This window comes from Watersipora subatra, chromosome 5 (assembly GCF_963576615.1).
Source record: "Watersipora subatra chromosome 5, tzWatSuba1.1, whole genome shotgun sequence".
NCBI classification, from domain to species: domain Eukaryota; kingdom Metazoa; phylum Bryozoa; class Gymnolaemata; order Cheilostomatida; family Watersiporidae; genus Watersipora; species Watersipora subatra.
The window spans coordinates 44,633,110-44,652,444 of NC_088712.1; the positions used below are offsets into that span (position 1 = coordinate 44,633,110).

Here is a 19,335-nt window from a genome sequence, read left to right on the forward strand (position 1 = left end):
CTTTTTTCATCAGATATAAACCTTAATTAAGAGTGCAATAGGCTAATTCAAGTTAATGTGTGAATATTATTAGAGCTTCTGAGATTGTAGAAAGTTTTGCATAAACCATGTATCTACTTTGTAATCTGAATAATTAACTTTTTCATTAAAAAATATTATCATTAACAAGTAACAGCATAGTGCTTATTTAGCAGTACGAATGATGATGTGAGTTATAGGAAATTACATTTGTTCAAAATTATGATTTTTTGTATGTGTAGTTGATAAACAAAGTCTAATGTACAAAAAACGTTAATTATAAAATATGAATTAAATTATTTCACATTTGGCGCAACTACCAACCGGCGCAACTTCACAGTGTCAAGAGATTTCCAGCCATACATTTCTTTCTGCTTATTCATTAATAACTTTATTAATGGTTAAATATACACTCTAGATTGTATACAAGAAGAGCTCTAGCAAGAGAAAGAGAGACATTGTTGAGCCAGTCACAGTAATTCTGCAAGGAAGATGTCTTGTGGTGGAGGAGGCTCTGTGAACATAGCTAGTAAGCATTTCAATATCATGTATTGAGTGACTTTATTAGACCTCAGATGTCTACTGTACTTTGAACACAATCCTTCTAGTAGCAAAAACCTTTGTAGGATTCTAGGTCATTGTTGATTACTTGCTCTTTTTAATTGAGATTCAGTTGTTTGTGATTTTTTTCAGTATTCTGTTGTTTGTACGCGAAGAACTATGTAAATTTTAAGCTAACTGATTTAGCCTTGGATATTGTGTCATTATAGCATGCCTAAATTTCTCACATAATATACATGTAAAAATAGAATTACAAAGGGAGTCAATATTTTTATTATTCAATTTTCTTACAACGGGCCAATCTAAGTATATATATTTCTCAAAGTATGTGTGTACGCATTACGGCTATAGATCTTAAAATCTTGGAGTAAAGATTCCATACTGAAGAAGGTTCGATCTCAGACCCTGCCATTCACTAGTTTGATGCACTATCCACTAGACCACAGAAATTGAATTGCTAGCTTGCCAATATAAGTCAGTATATGACAACAATTACCCAACAGATTTCCATACGACGCGGGTCCTAGCATAACATCACAAAAAGCTGTACATTCACATTATCAAACGTACTGGCTGATAGCACGCAGGCTAATAGCGAGCAACTCTCACAACTTCTCATTGTTTATAAGACAAAAAACTTTTCTCATGATATGTAGTTTGAAAGTTAGAATGACAAATGTTGTTATACGTTAAATACAAATCACTTTTCTGTCCAAAGACTTTTCTATTGCCAGGGCAACGCCGGGTAGCACAGATAATTATATATATTTTAAGATAACAATATATGTATATGTATATATATATATATATATATATATGTATAAATGTATGTATATTGTGTTATTATCACACACCAACACCTCTAACATAATATATAATTACAAAGGGACTTATTCGTTTTATTATGCAAGGTTATTTTAAAAAAGGTGAGAAAATGCAGTCATCTTTTTTAGCCAACAATTTTTGAAACTTCTTTTTCTTCTTATTATCGCTTACCAACATTTTAACTTTACATATCATTACAAGGAGACACAATAATTTCATCATTAAATTATCTTACATCATACCAACTATGTAGATATGTAATGTGTTATCATCGTGTACCAAAACTTTTAGAATAATATTAAATTACTGTACAAGCGGACTCAATCAATTTATTATGCCACTTAGAAGTTCCTGTAGCTATGATGTGAAAACACAGTCATCTTTTTAGCCAACAATTTGCAAAACCTCCTCTCATTTGTGTCCACTTTGATTTGATTAGCTTTCTGTAGATATTTAATTTTGCACCATTAAAATGTATGACAAAAGAAACACTCTGCCGTTGAAAAGTGTTAGTTTTGTACATTTGATCTTTTGGATTTAATCCTTGACCATGTTTTATAGATACATCTGGATGCAGCTATGACTGTTCGGTACAGAAATGGTGCAGTAAGTGATGTTATCTGTTCTTAGGTTTCTGCAAGCTGAGAAAATTCATGCAAAATTTGGATATATAAAAGACTCATCTAATAAACATTTACGTGGAATATTTATAGAGATTCATTCAATTAAAAGCTATTTATATACTCATAGCTTGCCAACGTAAGATGTATTTTTGTTTCATTCCGTAACGAAGCATTTTGGGACACTATAAACACCTCCAGGATTTATGATGTTTATTTACAAAGGTTATATCGGCAGCTGTATATTACAGTGCTGTTTTTTCTGTTACCCTACTTGATCTGATATCAACGATGTCATCTCATGTGTGCTGCAATAAATGAATTACTGTTTAATTAATTTTTTCAGAGCTTGATTTTAATTTTCAACTACATAATTAATAAAATTGGTGTTGTATAGTCAAAATGACCATGTGGAAAAGTATAAGAAAAAATGTTAAGTTTGATAATCGTAAATTTATTGCTACCTAAACATTTGTACCTTTGAATTTATTGCCCTTCAATTTGATGTCAAACTCGAAAGCGGAAATATGTAACAAAAGCGTTTTAGGGCGATTCACTGTAAATTTAAGCTGACTAAGCATTTGTATCATTAAAAGAGAGCAGCTCCACACCAACTGTTTGACGTTCAATTCTCACAAAAGACCACAGGTAGTCACGAAAATGGCATTGGACCTTACGTTGGTCGTTCGAATTGGGCGTGTCTCCAGTTGTTGCCCTTTCCATTCCACCGGGACCAGACATGTCTAGTTCAGACTACACAGCCATAGCTTCTGCAACAATGCTCTTAAAAACATGCACACAGCCTCTGCTAAGCAGACATTGTACTCGATCTGTGATGGACTGCTCCCACCTTTGGATTTAACGTAATGAAATTTTAACGTTCGTAGAGTAAATTAGTTTCATAGCAGCCATTTATTTCTTTTGCTTGACTTTTTTCGCTCTAAAAATTCTTTGTTCAAAAATCTAGTTATATTCTTGCTGTAAACCCTGTTTTATTTGAAGCCATCTTTTTACTGAACTCTGCAAAGTTATCAGCTAATTCAAATTTACTTTTGCAATATATTCGTTTATAAAACTTATAATAAATACTTATGTATAGAATTTATATACATCTTACTGGTTACAAGATGAACTGTCAAGTTCTTGTTTGTGTTTGTATATTTTATGTTTGCTTCTAATTATCTTTTACTTGTGCTAACGATCAACTTGTATAACCAATAACTAAATGTTAACAATCCATCAATTAACTGCTACAGAGGGTTTCTTCGGATGGAAATGGAAAACAGTTTACATAAAAGTATTCAGAGACTCGGAGGTCGCCTGGTTTAACTCAAAAGGAGAAAGTAAGGCTATCGGCAAGGTGGTTCTCAAGGTATGTGTTGACGCCCCTCTTTAGTTCGTTCAATAAATTGAACTGCCTTGACCTCGGCTTGCAAATTTTTGAGGTTATATAGCATGCATTCAACTTTTTTGGTTTGTTTACTGAATACGCATGCATAGAATATTTATGGATAGATATCAGAGGTAACAAAACTCAAATGTTGATGTGCGTAAAAGCTTTTAATTTACCCAAAAATGAGAATTTTTTGCGAAGACAACAGTGACTTCTAGAGTAATCATGACTGAAGTCTGTTTTCTTTTTTTTCAGCTAATCACAAGCTGTATGTACACTTTAGCATATTTCAAATTAGCTTTTGTAAAATAGTGTTGTTAACCTTTTGAGAGCTAAATGTAACAATAGCGCTTGCAAACTCACAAACGTATAATTTTAGCTGTACGTTATATAATAACTGGGCGGTGCAATAAAATTGGCTTCAACTTTGTTTTCAAAGTTATTATTTTTATACTTTATATTTATCTTATCTTATACTGAACTCATCAACTCAGGCTCAAATTTCTTAAAAATTTTTATGATTAATTTGTCAAAGGTTAGGAATAGGTTGATGTTGGTCATTTGTTATGTTAAACATAAGTTTACCGGTGGATAATGCTTTTGGATTACTTCATTGTCTGTTTTACAAAACATTTGCTATCATCCTGATGTAGAGCGTGGCACAGTTTTTGGCGGTTGGGCCATATGCGGACAAGATGCCAGGTAGACCAGAGCTTCCGTCAGGTGGTAAAGTAGAATATATGCTCGCATTTCCAGACCACCCAAGCAGAACATCACGAGTTAATTGGCTCATCGTTGCATCTGATCGTGAACTTGGGTAAAAGCCTTTTCTCTTCTTAACTCTATGTATTTACTCCTCTACACTTTCTCTCTTCCTAACTCTATGTATTTACTTCTCTAGACTTTCTCCCTTCTTAACTCTATGTATTTACTCCTCTAGACTTTCTCTCTTCCTAACTCTATGTATTTACTCCTCTATACTTTCTCTCTTCCTAACTCTATGTATTTACTCCTCTATACTTTCTCTTTTCTCAACTCTATGAATTAAGTCTTCTAAAAGTTCCCTACTTTTAATTCTATTTATTTACTCTTCTAGACTTTATATATATATAAAGTTTAGAAGAGTAAATAAATATATATATAATTGTATATATAATTATATATAATATAACATATCGAATATTATATAATATATACAGAATTATATGTATACATAATATATAGAATATTTCTTATATAATTATATATAGAATTATATATATTTACATCATTTTATACTATACTTCAAACACTTTGCTTTTCAGATCTTGTCAGTGATGTAAAGTATGCCTCATGAACGACGTAGTTAATGACAGAATATCATTGGTTTAATGCTATTTGATATAGCCGTGCCTTGAAGCATGTTTACTAATAGATTTTCTAAATCACTTTCCAAACCTAAAAATAAAAAAATAAGCTGTCAAGTCCAATTAGTTGGCAAGTCAGCATATTAAAATCGTTATACTTTAAATTTTCTTTCTTTCAAAACACCGCTTCCTTTAAACAAAAGCTCTGTAAATAAAATGATTTTAGATTTACCTGTTCAATTTTCAGTATTACACCAAAACATTTTAGTTGTAGATAGCACGTGGGAAGTTTCTGCGAATTTAAAATTGACTTTCTTCATATACTGTTCAAGTCTGATCAAACTACAGTTATGTGTTTAATATTTATAGCAGTGTTAGCATGCTTAAATGCTGTGTTTATACAAAACCTAAGATTATTCATTTTTATTTATAACTAACAATGAAATCGATATAAGTAAGCAGAGCTTGCATTACCCATGCAATGCTGGGCATTCATACAGTAAAAGTGTAAAACAATAGAATGAACAGGGCTTGCAGGTTGTATCTCTGTTAATTTTGTTTTCTGGTCTACAATAATGTTACAATATGATTTTCCTACTTTCAGGCAGCTGATGAATGCCTTCTGCTCTGTGGTAAGTTGTATTCTTTGAATTTACTTGCAATTAACTGCTATAGCAGTTTTATATCAAACTCTTTAGTAGAGCAAAGTTGTCCGATTATCAACTCTTGTGAGACTGTCATAGATACCTGCCTAATGTTTATATACAATAAAATTGCATGACACTAACAACTTCATTAAATGTATTTTCCTCAAATAGTTATTATTTTAAGTTTTGATAATTTATATTGAATTCAAAATACACAAAACCATAACAGGACTGAAGTACATGTATTGCCTTCGTGTCTCATGAGGTTTTATTGCTCTGTTTATCTGTGTGTTTAATTATATGATTACTATATTATAGCACAATTTTGATGCATTACTTACAAATTTATAATACAGTTACAATATTTTCCCACTAAAATAAGATTGTCAAATCTTTGAATTATATTTTAAAAAATGATAATTTTAGATGTAGTTTCATAAAAAAAACTTTAGTTAAAGAAACTGAAAAATGACATTTTTTAATTTATATACTGAAATTACCATTTTGTCGTAAATTCTGCATAATGAATAGTTTGTGAATAAACTTAAATGAATTGTGAGCTTATTATAAATTCTGCTGCTCCATACTAGTGTCAGCTGAGGGTGTGAAATTCAATAACGTAAATACTCTTGTCAGTTTTTTGAATTGTGTCCATCTTTCACACAACTTGTGCGCTTATAGCTTCCCCGCCCTCAAAGACAAAAGCCTCCACCGATCCAGCAAGCTAGAGGCGTTGATGCACCACCACCATATGGGTCGACAGTACCCCCTCCTTATCAGCAGCAAAGACCTCCGGCAAACACCCTTAGTCAGCTTGGTAAGGTGCCAATCAATATGCAGTTCAAGCTAAAACTAATGTTTGGCTACAAGTGATAACCACAAATGATGATGTGCAAAATTACTTTACATGTTCGTGAGAGCCCAGGTGACGTGTAGAGCAGGTGCTCTGATGTGAAGCACATGAGGGCACCTGCTATATATGTCTAGTAGAGTTGCGTGTGATTTATGTAGCTATATCAAGACTTGAGGCCTATGCTATCACTAGAATTGAACATTAAAAAAGCATGATTTTAAAGAATTTGAAATTTGAAAAAGATTTGAAAATGTATTAAAATTCTGTTAGTAGCAGATAAATTGAACATAAACTTTATGCAGCTATGTTAAACATGCGAGACCAAGTACAAATGTATAGATGATCATTGAACTCTGTACTTCATCAACATTCTCCAGCAATACCTCTGATAGAGCTGCGTGATATCATAGTAGCTCCATCACAGCTTGAGGTTCGCTATCGCTAAAAATGAACATTTTAAATGCATGAATTTTAAAAACTGAAAAATTCTAAAAACGTTTAAAAAGAGACTTAATTACTGTTAGTGTCAGATAATTTGAAGGAAAACTATCTGTATCTATTTTGTACGCCTGAGTAAAAGTACACATGTATAGATGATCATTATAGGTGGCACTTCATTGCAACTCTCTATTTATGGGCTTTAAAAAGCAAGATACAAGATTAACTTGCATGCTTTTTTATTGGCGGAAGAGCGTCTGTAAAAGATATTAGCATCAAAATTTTAATAGACGCACAGGCTACTGTAGTTACCTAGCATTCAAAGCCTTAACTGGTTATATTTTATACTGGCTACGATATCTGTTTACATAAACACCATGAATACATGAGGCAGGCCTACAATAAAACCATCTAGAATGAGTGGCGGCAGAAAAAATTTGATTCTAATTTAGGTCTCTATGTGAACAATTTCACTAGAAAACCGATAGAGGTGGAATTCTAGCATTCTACTTCTTACGTAAATATAGTGACACCCTTAAAAAAAGTGTAACGAAGCATATGCCTTCGACGAATTTTACTAAAAATAAGTTAGGAGAGCATGAGAGGATAACTCCTTTGACATATTTTCAAATGAGTCCACGTATCTATGATGGACTCTTGTAACAAAAAATTAGTTCAAAATATGGTGAGAGCTTTGCTAACTGTGCTAAGTTTTACATCTTTCCAATGTGTATCGCAAGTATTAAAAGGCAAGCGCGAAACTAAGGAAAGAGCATGCTCTTCATGTGAGATTTTAAATATGTAAATCAACAGGAAGAAACGGGCATGAAAGAATTATCCTTGACTTTTGTTACTGTTTCATTAAAGTTTTCAGCACAAAAGCCGACTGCCAACATGCTAGTAAAATTATTTTGGGAACGGTGCATCTTGGGTCGGTACAACGCACATGCAGCGCATGCGCAACGGACATACAAGGCACTTTCAACGCACAAGCATTGTAGATACAACGGGCATACACTATCATCACAACACACATAAAACGGTCAATAGAAAATAAATAGAATAATTTGTGTAATGTTTTACACCTGTTTTATTAACAGACTATAAATAGAATATTGAATAATAGTATAATATTATTACTACTATTATTATTACACATTGATATTATTAATAATATTAATGTGTTAACAGTGTCACGTTGTGGCGCATGCGTTGTTAATTACCTGTGTCGGCGTTGTATCCACAATGTTTGTGCGTTGCAAGTGCCTTGTATGTCTGTTGCGCATGCGTTGTATGCGCGTTGCACCGACCTACGATGCACCATTACCATTATTTTTTACTAATTTTTAATTTGAATATTTTTATTAGTTTGTTTGAGCTTACTGGTTTTTGATGACATGCAATCATAAAAATCTCAAAACGCAAGGTTCTACTTTGAACTAAACCACTTTCTTTTTATCTGAACAGCACTCCTTGTACTGAGGTATATTGGGTGGCATAAAAAAATTTCAGAGTTGCTCTGCCAAAAAATTAGATAAAAAGTAGTGCTAAATTTACAATCTATATGAATGCATTGATGCCAGCAAACATTTACACCAATAATTCAACACCGCATCAATAACAGATTTTTATACTCGTGAATAAGTATAGTCACTGGTCAAGTGTCTTGTGTGGTGTGATGATTATAAGCAAAACTAGCTTTATTGCACAAAATTGACAGCTGTCAAAGAAGTTAGATATGGTTTGTATCTGTTTCATTTAGGTGGTCCACCACCACAGCAAGGCGGTTACCGCCAGCCAGCACCTGCAGGATACCCGCAACAACAAACAGGCTACCGACAGCAAGCCCCTCAACAGCCTGGTACAACAGTCATTGTGCAGGGACAACAAGGAGGCCATAGGAATAATTCAGATGATGGATTTGTAACTGGTGAGAAACACAGATAGTTGTTTGCCGAGTTTGGGTTGGTTTGCTCAAGAAATGCAATTTTTATTTCATTTCACAAACTTATAAATTTACACGCATGTATGTTGTTTATTTTTAGAAATTCTTGTAGGGTGAAACATAATTACCTGTTTCATACACTTTTCATTACCAGACATTTCAGTTGGATAGTTTGAATTTTTTCTCATAAGAAAAAATCGAAAATTTATTTAAGGGTATCTTTATATTACAATAGAAATGACAACTTTAGCTAATCATCTATTTTCTACCTTGCAAAGAAAGAGTTGATGAAATGAATGATTTTAAGGATGAACTTACTCCAATTTTTTTAGATATTATTAGAAAGTATTTGAGTGTTTTACCTGCAATCAAGTTTTATCGACATAAATTTTGAAACATCCTGGCAACCCGATGACCTCAAACATAAAACACAATCGCAAATGACACAGGAATATCCATACTTTCTAATGAAATTCACAAGCAAAATATTTTGTAAGTTTATCTTAAAAAAAACAGTCAACTTTTTGAAAAAAATCTGATGGTTACTCATTACCTTTTTCAAAAAATGTACATTTAAAACATTTTATACCTGTTCTTACGTTGTTATCTATAGCACCACATAGAGCGCCTTTCTCTTTTTAGTTTTGATTATTCATGAACTAAAAAATGTAAAATAGGTTTGGCAACACTGTTTAGAAAAAAACTGAAAAGTAATTTTCATGTACAGCATTGAAAATAAATAAGTTGTAAAGCAATTAGTTTATTATGTAAAAGCTATTGTACTTTGTGTCTAGGAATGATGATGGGAGCTATGATAAGCGGTGGATACGGCCCGTGTTGGGGCTGGGGATATGCGCCGGGCTGGGGCTATGGTGGTTGGGGTTATCACAGTCACTTTGATTCCCATATGCATAACAGCACGGAAATCAACAACACCTATGTTACAAATGAAACAAACAATATTACCAACAACTACAACGAGGATCAAAATGGAGGTGAAGAAGATGGAGGTCAAGAAGGAGGTCAAGAAGAAGGAGGTCAAGAAGATGGAGGTCAAGAAAATGGAGGTCAAGGTTAGTTGTCAATGTACATAGTGTAAATATCCACAAACTTATGTATCTACAGACTTACAGCTCTCTAGACTTATCCATAACCATAGAAAGATAATACTTACTTCCGTTCTGCGGATATGCGGAAGGGAATTACAATTAATAATGTTCAATGTTGCTTTGTATCATTCAGCTATAACAAATGCGTTTTAATCTATATTAATCACATGCAGCAGTGCATGCCATGGGCCCATGTTCACACAAGGCGCTCGCGATGCACTTCCAATTACACCTACATTCCTAGTTGAGTAAAGCACACCAACTATAGTAGGTGACATCCGAAATGTCATCACTATAGTGATGACATTTCGGATGTCAATACTTAATATATGGTGACATTGGTACAGTTCTACATGTCAGGCATGTAGTTGAGGTTTTTTAGTTCATTCTTCTTGCTCTGAGCTTCACGTGCTTTATTTTACTCTCTTTCAATCCGGGCTACTACTTATCATTTTATGCCGGTGGTTTTTTGCAGATATCAATCGGAAGAGTTTTCATTTTCAAAATTTTTTAAATTCAAAACTAAGCTAACCCTCTGCATTTCTGTGTCATTCTACGAAGTCATCAAAGTTGTTCTATAAACCGCAAGCCATATGCAAGGTGTGCTAGGCAATATTTACTAAGTTTCCATACAGCGGATAGCCTAGCGACACATCCCTTAAAGTGTTGCAATGCTATCATAAAAACAGCCACGTCACTGTCTTTCTGTCGTGATTCAGTGTCTCCATTTGGAAGTAAAACACTTGTGCGTGGAACTGTCTTTGTACCATAGAAATAGCCTTAGCGACCAATGAAATTTCACTTGCGGGTGTACCTAAATCTCGCTTTCTTGTTGCTTCATGCACAGAGATATGCCTTGACATAAGGCGCCACCCAACTAACAATTTTACGTTCCCAGAACGTTCCAGGGATGTTCCGAAAAGTCCCAGAAACGTTTCATCGTAACGTTGCCACAAGATTATTTGTAGACACATTTTCAACATTCCAGCAACGTTGTGGGAAAAACATTGCTGGAACGTAACTCTCCCAACGTTCCGTCAATGTTGTGGGAAATACTTTACTGGAACGTATTTCCCATAATGTCCCTACAACGTTGTGGGAAATACGTTGCTATAACGTATTTCCCACAACGTCCCAGCAACGTTGTGGGAATTACGTTGCTGGAATGTTAGCAAATGATCTCGCATAACATTCCCACAATATTGGGAGAACATTGCGTAATATTCCACGAACATTTCTTCCATAATATTATCTCAAGGCTATTAGCTAACATCCCAGGAAGGTTACGCGTAGAACATTGGTAGGACATGCGTAGGGATTTTTCATCTTTATTATACAATATTCCTAGCTACTGCGCATTGCTTTCCTTACCGCAGTAATCTCGTTGAGCTAAAAAGAAATTTAAAGGCATACAAGTTAATGGGCATTGGGTTCGCTCTTCTAACGAAATGATTTACATACGCGTCAGCTCGTCAGACGACACGTAGCGTTAATCAATCGGTAGATAGACTATCACCATACATCTGACACAAAATGTATATGTGGTGACCTGGTCAGTTGCGATGTGGTCACCCTGTCGCGTTATATTGACCCTCTATAACGGATAGCCAGAGCCTAATGGACCCTAGTCATTTTTGCGATATGTCTAATGAAGTGCGAAAATTTAAATTTGTAGTGACTTTTTATTTCATTTACATAAATCATTCAGATTTATCATTATTTGTTTTCATTATTTTGTTTGTTTTTATATCTGTAATGAAAAATCTATAAAATTTTTAATTTGCTTCATTTTAAATAATTTTTTGTTATGAAAGGGTGACAACTTCCAAAAATTAAATCAAGCGTTTTTGTACAATTCTAGCTAGAACGTTAGAGGAAAAGGTTTGCTAACGTTATTATAACGTTGTTACAAAACATTGTTATCGAATGTCCCAGCAGTGTTACAGGATTGCTACTTTGAAATGTTTGGGTATAAACATTCTCATAATATTGTCTTCTAGTATATTCGGAACAGTATGGCGTTTCACCATTATGGAACATTCAGCAGATGATCTGGTGCAAAATTCCTGCGACATGGGGAGAATGTTACAGAATATTCCACAAGCATGCCTTTCATGATGTTGCCTCAAAGATATTAGCTAACATCCCAGGAACGTTTTCGTGCAGAACATTAGTGGGGTGTAACTGTGTAGACAATTTCTAACATTTTGATGTTTCACAGAATGTTCCTCTAATGAATTGCGTACAATGTTACTATAATGTACCGAGCATAACCGTCGACAATATTTTTCCTCAAGCTATACAACATTCCACCAACATTACGTCTCCGAAGCAACCTAATTTTTCTATAATGTACCATGCTTAACCTTCACACAACATCTCTTCTCAAGGCTGACGGACATTCAACAAATATTGCACCTTAGATATATACGAAGACTATTACTAGATTATTCTTAAAATAATCTTTGTGAGCATCTCAATAGTTAGGGCATGGTTCTGAAGCTGTATATTTTGGTACAAACAGTTGCATGATATAATAACAGAAAATAATATGAAACACAATAAAAATAAAGCTATAAAATGACTAAACTCTATATATATTGTCATCAAAAGATGGCAGAAAAATACCACAACCTTTACACCAGAATAAATTATATATCAATGATACACAGAGACAAACAAGCAAAGCTATGATCATATTTGTGAATAATGCTACAGTCCACCAAATGCTTTACCACATTAGACTAAAGTTTTTCCAGCTCGTCCTTGGATTGTGGTGGCGAAGGCTGTTCTTTCATCCAACAATTCAGATTACAGTACAATCCTTTAAGGCCTGAAATATGAAGAAGCATTTATATTAGCAGATGAGAACTGCTAAAATGTACAGAATACAAACAAAGCAAATATGAGTATAAAGTAAATATGGCAACAACCTGTTAACAAAGTAATTATGAACATCGAAGTTGATCTGCCACATCAGTGTCACTTGCTAGATACATGAAATAGTATCAGCAATACTTTTCTTTTCACTATTTGTGGGCACTCTATAATAAGGTAATATTGTCCACTCATTCAAGTTTTTGGAATCGCGATTCCTCATAATAGACACAGGTGGATACAAGAGTGCACAACCACCATATTTTCAAAATCATCCTAATCAGCTTTTTTATTTAATGGCTTCATAACTGAGCTTTCTATAAGGCTGCAACTTCATATTGGCATATTATGAAAAATGCACAAGCATATCATATTTAGGGTTGCGCTAATAGTAAGTTTCTTCAGAAGCAACTAATGTCCTAGTCGCATTGTTCTTATGCTGAATTATCATTTTAATAATTTGAAATTTAAAAAGAGTTGTTGTAGAATAGCAATGCGGTAAATTAGTTAGTAAATCTCATGTAGCCAAAAACACGAACTTGGACATATCCATTAAAAAATAATAACAAACTGTAAGCTAACAACTCCGCATTAGTCGAGTTATTCACTTGGAGTAAACCTTTCTGATGAGACGCTATATGTGCAAACAGCTATATACGCAGGTAAATGAGAAGCACTGCTAATGCTATTGCAGATTGTTCCAAAGCTTTAAGAAACGCCGTGCAGATATTTAATGAAAAATTAAACGATAAGATTTTTAAGTTTTAGTTGATCTAGAAGTATGCGAGCAGCCTGCCTTTTCAATTTCCTTTATAAGCTTGTTTGAATTAGCGCGTACACTCTTTTAAAAATACATAGTCAATCGGCTATTGTTGCCTCTTACATATTGTCAAATTCTTCAATCATACCTATCTTATATCACAATCAAATAGCTGAAAATCATTTCATAAAAAGAGAAAAAGAAATTACATCGCACTACTAGCTCTAAGTTGACGTTTTGGTAAAAGGCAGCACGATTCTCAACCTAACATGCTCATCACAAGTAATACATAATCTAACGCAATGCGAACTTTCAAGAGTTGCTTTCTTAATTATGTACATGTGCACACAACTCCAATTGAAGTGCCAATTGAATTATCATTTTTGGAATTTCAGTACTTAATGCTACAATTTTTAAAACCTTGCCGTAGTATTATTAATTTCCCTAAAACATATCAGTTGATGTTACACACATAGAATCAAAGTACTTGTTAATAAAATGTTGTTTGTCAATTTATATAAAGACTGTTTTTTGCATCATCATTACTTCTAAGAACTACAATTGTAGCTGAATGCTTTATGCTTATTTACCAAATGTAAATGCAGAACAGTCTAAACAGATGCAACTACTGTGAACTAGTAAGTGCTGCAGCTTTATAACCTCGTTAAATTTATATTACTGCTACACTTTCCTCTTTAGAAACTCTTTGTTTGCATTCAAACTTCTTTGCGTTGGCCTGTTATCAAATTAGCCGATGTTTCACTTTTTCAGCGCTCTCTGAAGTTAGTACCAGTTGGTATTATTGTTGAAATTTGCTCCTTTCAACTACTTTTGCATTTATCTCAAATTTTTAACAGGTAACTATTACTAATGAGTTTATGGTCAAAACGCATACAGCGATAGTCTGTCATTCTTGCTATAAACTTTGTAGTATTATTTTACATACGTAGTATTTAGGATCTTCAGTTAAGAGCATCTATAAACTGTATGCAAAGTGAATACAGTGTCTTTCTTTTCGTAAATTTTAGCAAGTCAATATTCTTACTTTCCATTTTTTGACTACTGCAGTTTAACTATGTTAGTTTCAGGAAACTGCAAGCATCAATTATTATAGCAATTTAATAAAAACGAGTTAATGTGAAACTAAAAAATGTCCTTCTGTTAAAGCGTAGTGGTACAACTCCCAAATTCTTAAAACATCACTTGAAGTTAATGTATCTTGCTGCAAAATGAGAAGGTAACTTCTATGTAATTTTGTATGCAAAATATAAATATTGTGTGGCGTGCTCCAAGCAAATATGTCAACAGCGTTGTTGCTTTTAGATGCAAGTTCATAATTTGTTTAAATATGTTTCTTTCTAAATATTATTGCATATCTCCCAGCTGAAAATTTGTGATCTAGAAGTGATCACTAGCGGTGGAAACCGTAAGGGTCAGGATATACTTGCCTGACCTTAATGTTCCTGATTTCAACTCATAATTTAATCACATTTGGCTAATGTCTAAAACTCTCTGTACCATTGTGCTCGATTTCTCAAAATAATGAATATCCATAAAGCTCTTAATAACTCCCATGCAAAAATGAGAAAAGTAAAATGATTGCTGTTATGATGAAAAAGACAAATGATTGTTATCAATTGGTTTTAGTCAAAACAATATTTGCATAGGAGGATGGCAAAATGGGTAAAACTAAAATTAACTTTTTTCTTAATGGTTTGTTGTCCGCGTATTTATTAAACTACCGACAAAAGCTCTAAAAGAACCAGTTATACAACTATGTATATATGTTGCACCATAATGTTATAGCAACATAGCAAGCCAATGTTATACGCATGTTTACACTCCAACATTCCAAAGTAACGTTTTTGTAACATTGTTGGGACATTTATTTGAAAGTAAAAACAATATAACACCATAATGTCATAGCAACATAGCAAGCCAATGTTATATGAATGTTAACACTCAAACATTCAAAAGTAACATTCCTGAAACATTGCTACAAAATTCATTTGAAGTTAAATATGGTGTCACACCATAGTATTCTAGTTACATTGGAAGCCAATGTTATATGAATGTTAACACTCAAACATTCAAAAGTAAAATTCCTGAAACATTGCTACAAAATTCATTTGAAGTTAATTATGGTGTCACACCATAATATTCTAGTTACATTGCAAGCCAATAATATATGAATATTAACCCTCGAACATTCAAAAGTAACATTTCTGTAACATTGCTAGGACATTCATTTGAAAGTACAATTGATGTAACACCATAATGTTCTAACTACATTGCCAGCCAGCCAATGTTATATGAACATTAACCCTCGAAAATTCAAAAGTAACATTCCTGAAACATTGCTGGGACAATTATTTGAATGTAAATATGATGTCACCCCATAATATTCCAGTTACATTTCAAGCCAATGTTACATGAATGTTTGCACTGGAACATTCCAGAGTAACATTCCTGGGACATTCCTGGAACATTCATTTGAAGTTAAATATGGTGTCACACCATAATATTCTAGTTACATTGCAAGCCAATGTTATATGAATGTTTTTACTCGAACATTCCAGAGTAACGTTCCTGGGACATTCCTAGGACATTCATTTAAAATTAAATATGATGTCACACCACAATATTCTAGTTACATTGCAAGCCAATGTTATATGAATGTTAACACTCAAACATTCAAAAGTAACATTCCTGAAACATTGCTACAAAATTCATTTGAAGTTAAATATGGTGTCACACCATAATATTCTAGTTACATTGCAAGCCAATGTTACATGAATGTTAACCCTCGAACATTCAAAAGTAACATTTCTGTAACATTGATAGGACATTCATTTGAAAGTACAATTGATGTAACACCATAATGTTCTAACTACATTGCCAGCCAATGTTATATGAACATTAACCCTCGAACATTCAAAAGTAACATTCCTGAAACATTGCTGGGACAATTATTTGAATGTAAATATGATGTAACCCCATAATATTCCAGTTACATTTCAAGCCAATGTTATATGAATGTTTTCACTCGAACATTCCAGAGTAACGTTCCTGGGACATTCCTGGGACATTCATTAATAATGTTCTCTAACGACGTTATGATAACGTTAGCAAATTATATTCCTGTAACATTCTGCTGAACGTTATGATAATATTTTTGCACAACATTCTATGCAACGTTCCTGCGACATTGTTAGAACATAATTCTACAATGATCATCAAATAACGTTTGTAGAACGTTATGACAATGTTTGCTTGGAACGTTATTTCAGCGTAACGTTACGGAACATCCCAGGAATGTCGTTGTTAGTTGGGTGCACACACCTATGGCTCTACTATGGTGCCCTATAGAACAATGGGTCCACTAGTCACTGGCACATCCAGATGTCATCGCACTATTGCTGTATGTAAACTTAGTAAATCACTCCAAAAGTTTGTAGGAATCTACCCATTCGCCTTCAAAAATGTTCTTTTATAAATCTTGCACTTTTAGAAGAGGTTGCAGACTACAATGGTTATGGCCAAGGTGACGGTTACAACGATCAGCCAACAGAAGGAGCGAATGAAGGGGGTTACGATCAAGGAGGTTATGACCAAGGTGGTTATAACCAACCTGAGTATGACCTACTTCCGCAAAACCAAGCTGATTACTACCAAGGCCCATTTAACCAAGCTGCATACGACCAAAGCGGGTTTAATGATGACAGTGGAGAGGAGCTCGGAGGTGATGACTTTGGAGGTGATGACTTTGGAGGTGATGACTTTGGAGGTGATGACTTTTAAGGTGATGACGTCAGTGATCAGTGTGCTGATATGTCAAGATCTCCGCTTTCCAGGATGTGCAATAACACACATCAGCCAACTAAAGATATTAAACAATTTTCACTTTTCTATAACATTTCCTAACTATTATAGTATAGATTGTTTTGTTAGTGAATGGTTCTATCTACTTAGGATCTTTCAAATTACACAAAATGTGATATTTTTGAAATTTATTTTGTTGCATCTCATGTCTTGATTGCCTGACTTATGCTTCTCCTCAAATTCAAGTTTACACATATTTTTATATGCTATCATACTTGGAACAGTTGCAAACATTCCAGTCAATTCTATCTATATTCCTAATAGTGTGGTTTAGTCAGCAAAAACTCCAAGATGAAAGGAAAGCCACTCTGCTATTACATCATGACAATGACAACTTGAACAGGTTTTGCATTTTTGTCACGTAGCTTCCAATAAAGTCTTATGCATTTATATACATGTATGTTGTATTATTTTTAGAGATTCTTACGGTGAAACAATTATATGCTTCATACACTTTTAACTAATAAACATCTCATTTTGTGAGGAAAAATCAATGGTTTATTCGAGAGAATATTGTTATATGACAATAGGAATGACAACTATAGCTAACCACTTTTACCATTGCCCAAAAAGAGTTGAAAAAATTGATGATTTTAAAAAGAACTACCTACTATTTGCACAAAAATCATCAGGTTTGTTCATTGTTTTTCTCAAAAAATGTACACATTGTTCATATCATATTATAACCACCATGAAGGGGTGACAAATTCCAGAATTAAAAAAAAGACATTGAACACAACTGACAAAAATTAAAAATCATGTAAAACAAAGAAAAGATAAATGGTAAATAGAAAGAACTATTGTACATGGACTTATACATAGACTTAAACATAGACATCAGCAATTTGACTAGCTAAAAGTATAGGTACCAATCAGATTAAAAAGCAAAGCAAGGTGTTTTTGAACATAAAAGTCAAGTAAAAGAAAAAGGGTAAAATGATACAATGGAAATAAAATAATAAATAGGCCAACCAGTAAATCTCGAAATGCAGTGATCTCAGCATACATTTATGTTTTTAAATACTGACAACATCAAAATAAAACTGTATCTGATTGTCCAAAAATTGGTATGTTACTAAATTTACGAGATAACTTATATATATATTTTAGTATATCAGATATATTAAAATACATAATTATTAGTTTATAAAACAATTAAAAGTGACATTATCTCACCGTAAATATCTGGGTGGTAAAGTATCCCAAGTCTAGAAAAACACTGCGTTTTTGCTAGCAAGCCTATCATGATTTTGTTGGTCTTGTTGCCTGTGATAGAATGTTTGATGAGAAAAATCGTTGCTGAAAAAAGATGCCAGCGGAAATGCAAGATAAACCGCTTTAGCCCATGGCCTAATACAGTATATAGCGACTCGTAGTTTGGTTGCCACACAACATTATTTAGTCAACAAATCAACAGGCAGGGAATGGAGTCTATGGTCTGTTCTAGCTCTTATCGGTCTCGCATCTTTTCATTAGTCCAATGGAAACAAATGCACATGAAGTTGTTCCCCCATGGCAGTTTTCAGGAGCTTTTCTAAGAGTCATTCTAAAGAGTTTACTCATTAGAATAGCAATCGCGACTTTCTAGGTTCACTACAAAATATTATATTAACCTTAGTAAATGTATTTACTTTAGTGCGTTTAGTGGTTATGATCTGCAATAAAATGTACCATCACTATGTACAGTGCGTACTGTATGGAGCTTTTACCTTCGAGACAAACGTATAACACAAACTTTAAATTTGGGTTGAAGACAACTTGCAGGAGTGGGGTGGAGAACATTTTTATTTTATTCGCATCTGCCCAAAACCCAACAATTCCTGCAATACAGCCTGTTTAACCTAACAGGAGAAAGTGGGAATAAATCAATTTGTGCTGCGCTGAACCCAACAGAGTGCGCTGAACCCAATGCTGCCAACGATACAATCGGCTGAACCCAACAGGAAGGAACTGAAAACAACTCACTTGTGCTCTGCTAAACCCAACATAGTGCGCTGAACCCGATGCTACCTGCGATACAACCTACTGAGCTTAACAGGAGGGAGCTGCAACCAACTCACT

At 33.8% G+C, this 19,335-nt stretch overlaps 1 protein-coding gene across 1 annotated transcript; it reads left to right on the top strand.

Annotated features, from left to right (window-relative positions):
* Positions 1–437: 437 nt before the first annotated feature.
* On the top strand, positions 438–17,193 carry LOC137397396 (RNA-binding protein FUS-like). The gene is made up of 9 exons (XM_068083686.1): positions 438–547; positions 1,966–2,010; positions 3,281–3,396; positions 4,071–4,234; positions 5,368–5,395; positions 6,092–6,227; positions 8,464–8,631; positions 9,441–9,719; positions 16,904–17,193. The coding sequence occupies exons 1-9, from the start codon at positions 511–513 to the stop codon at positions 17,191–17,193; spliced, it is 1,263 nt and encodes a 420-aa protein (XP_067939787.1). The 5' UTR covers positions 438–510.
* The last annotated feature ends 2,142 nt before the right edge of the window (positions 17,194–19,335 follow it).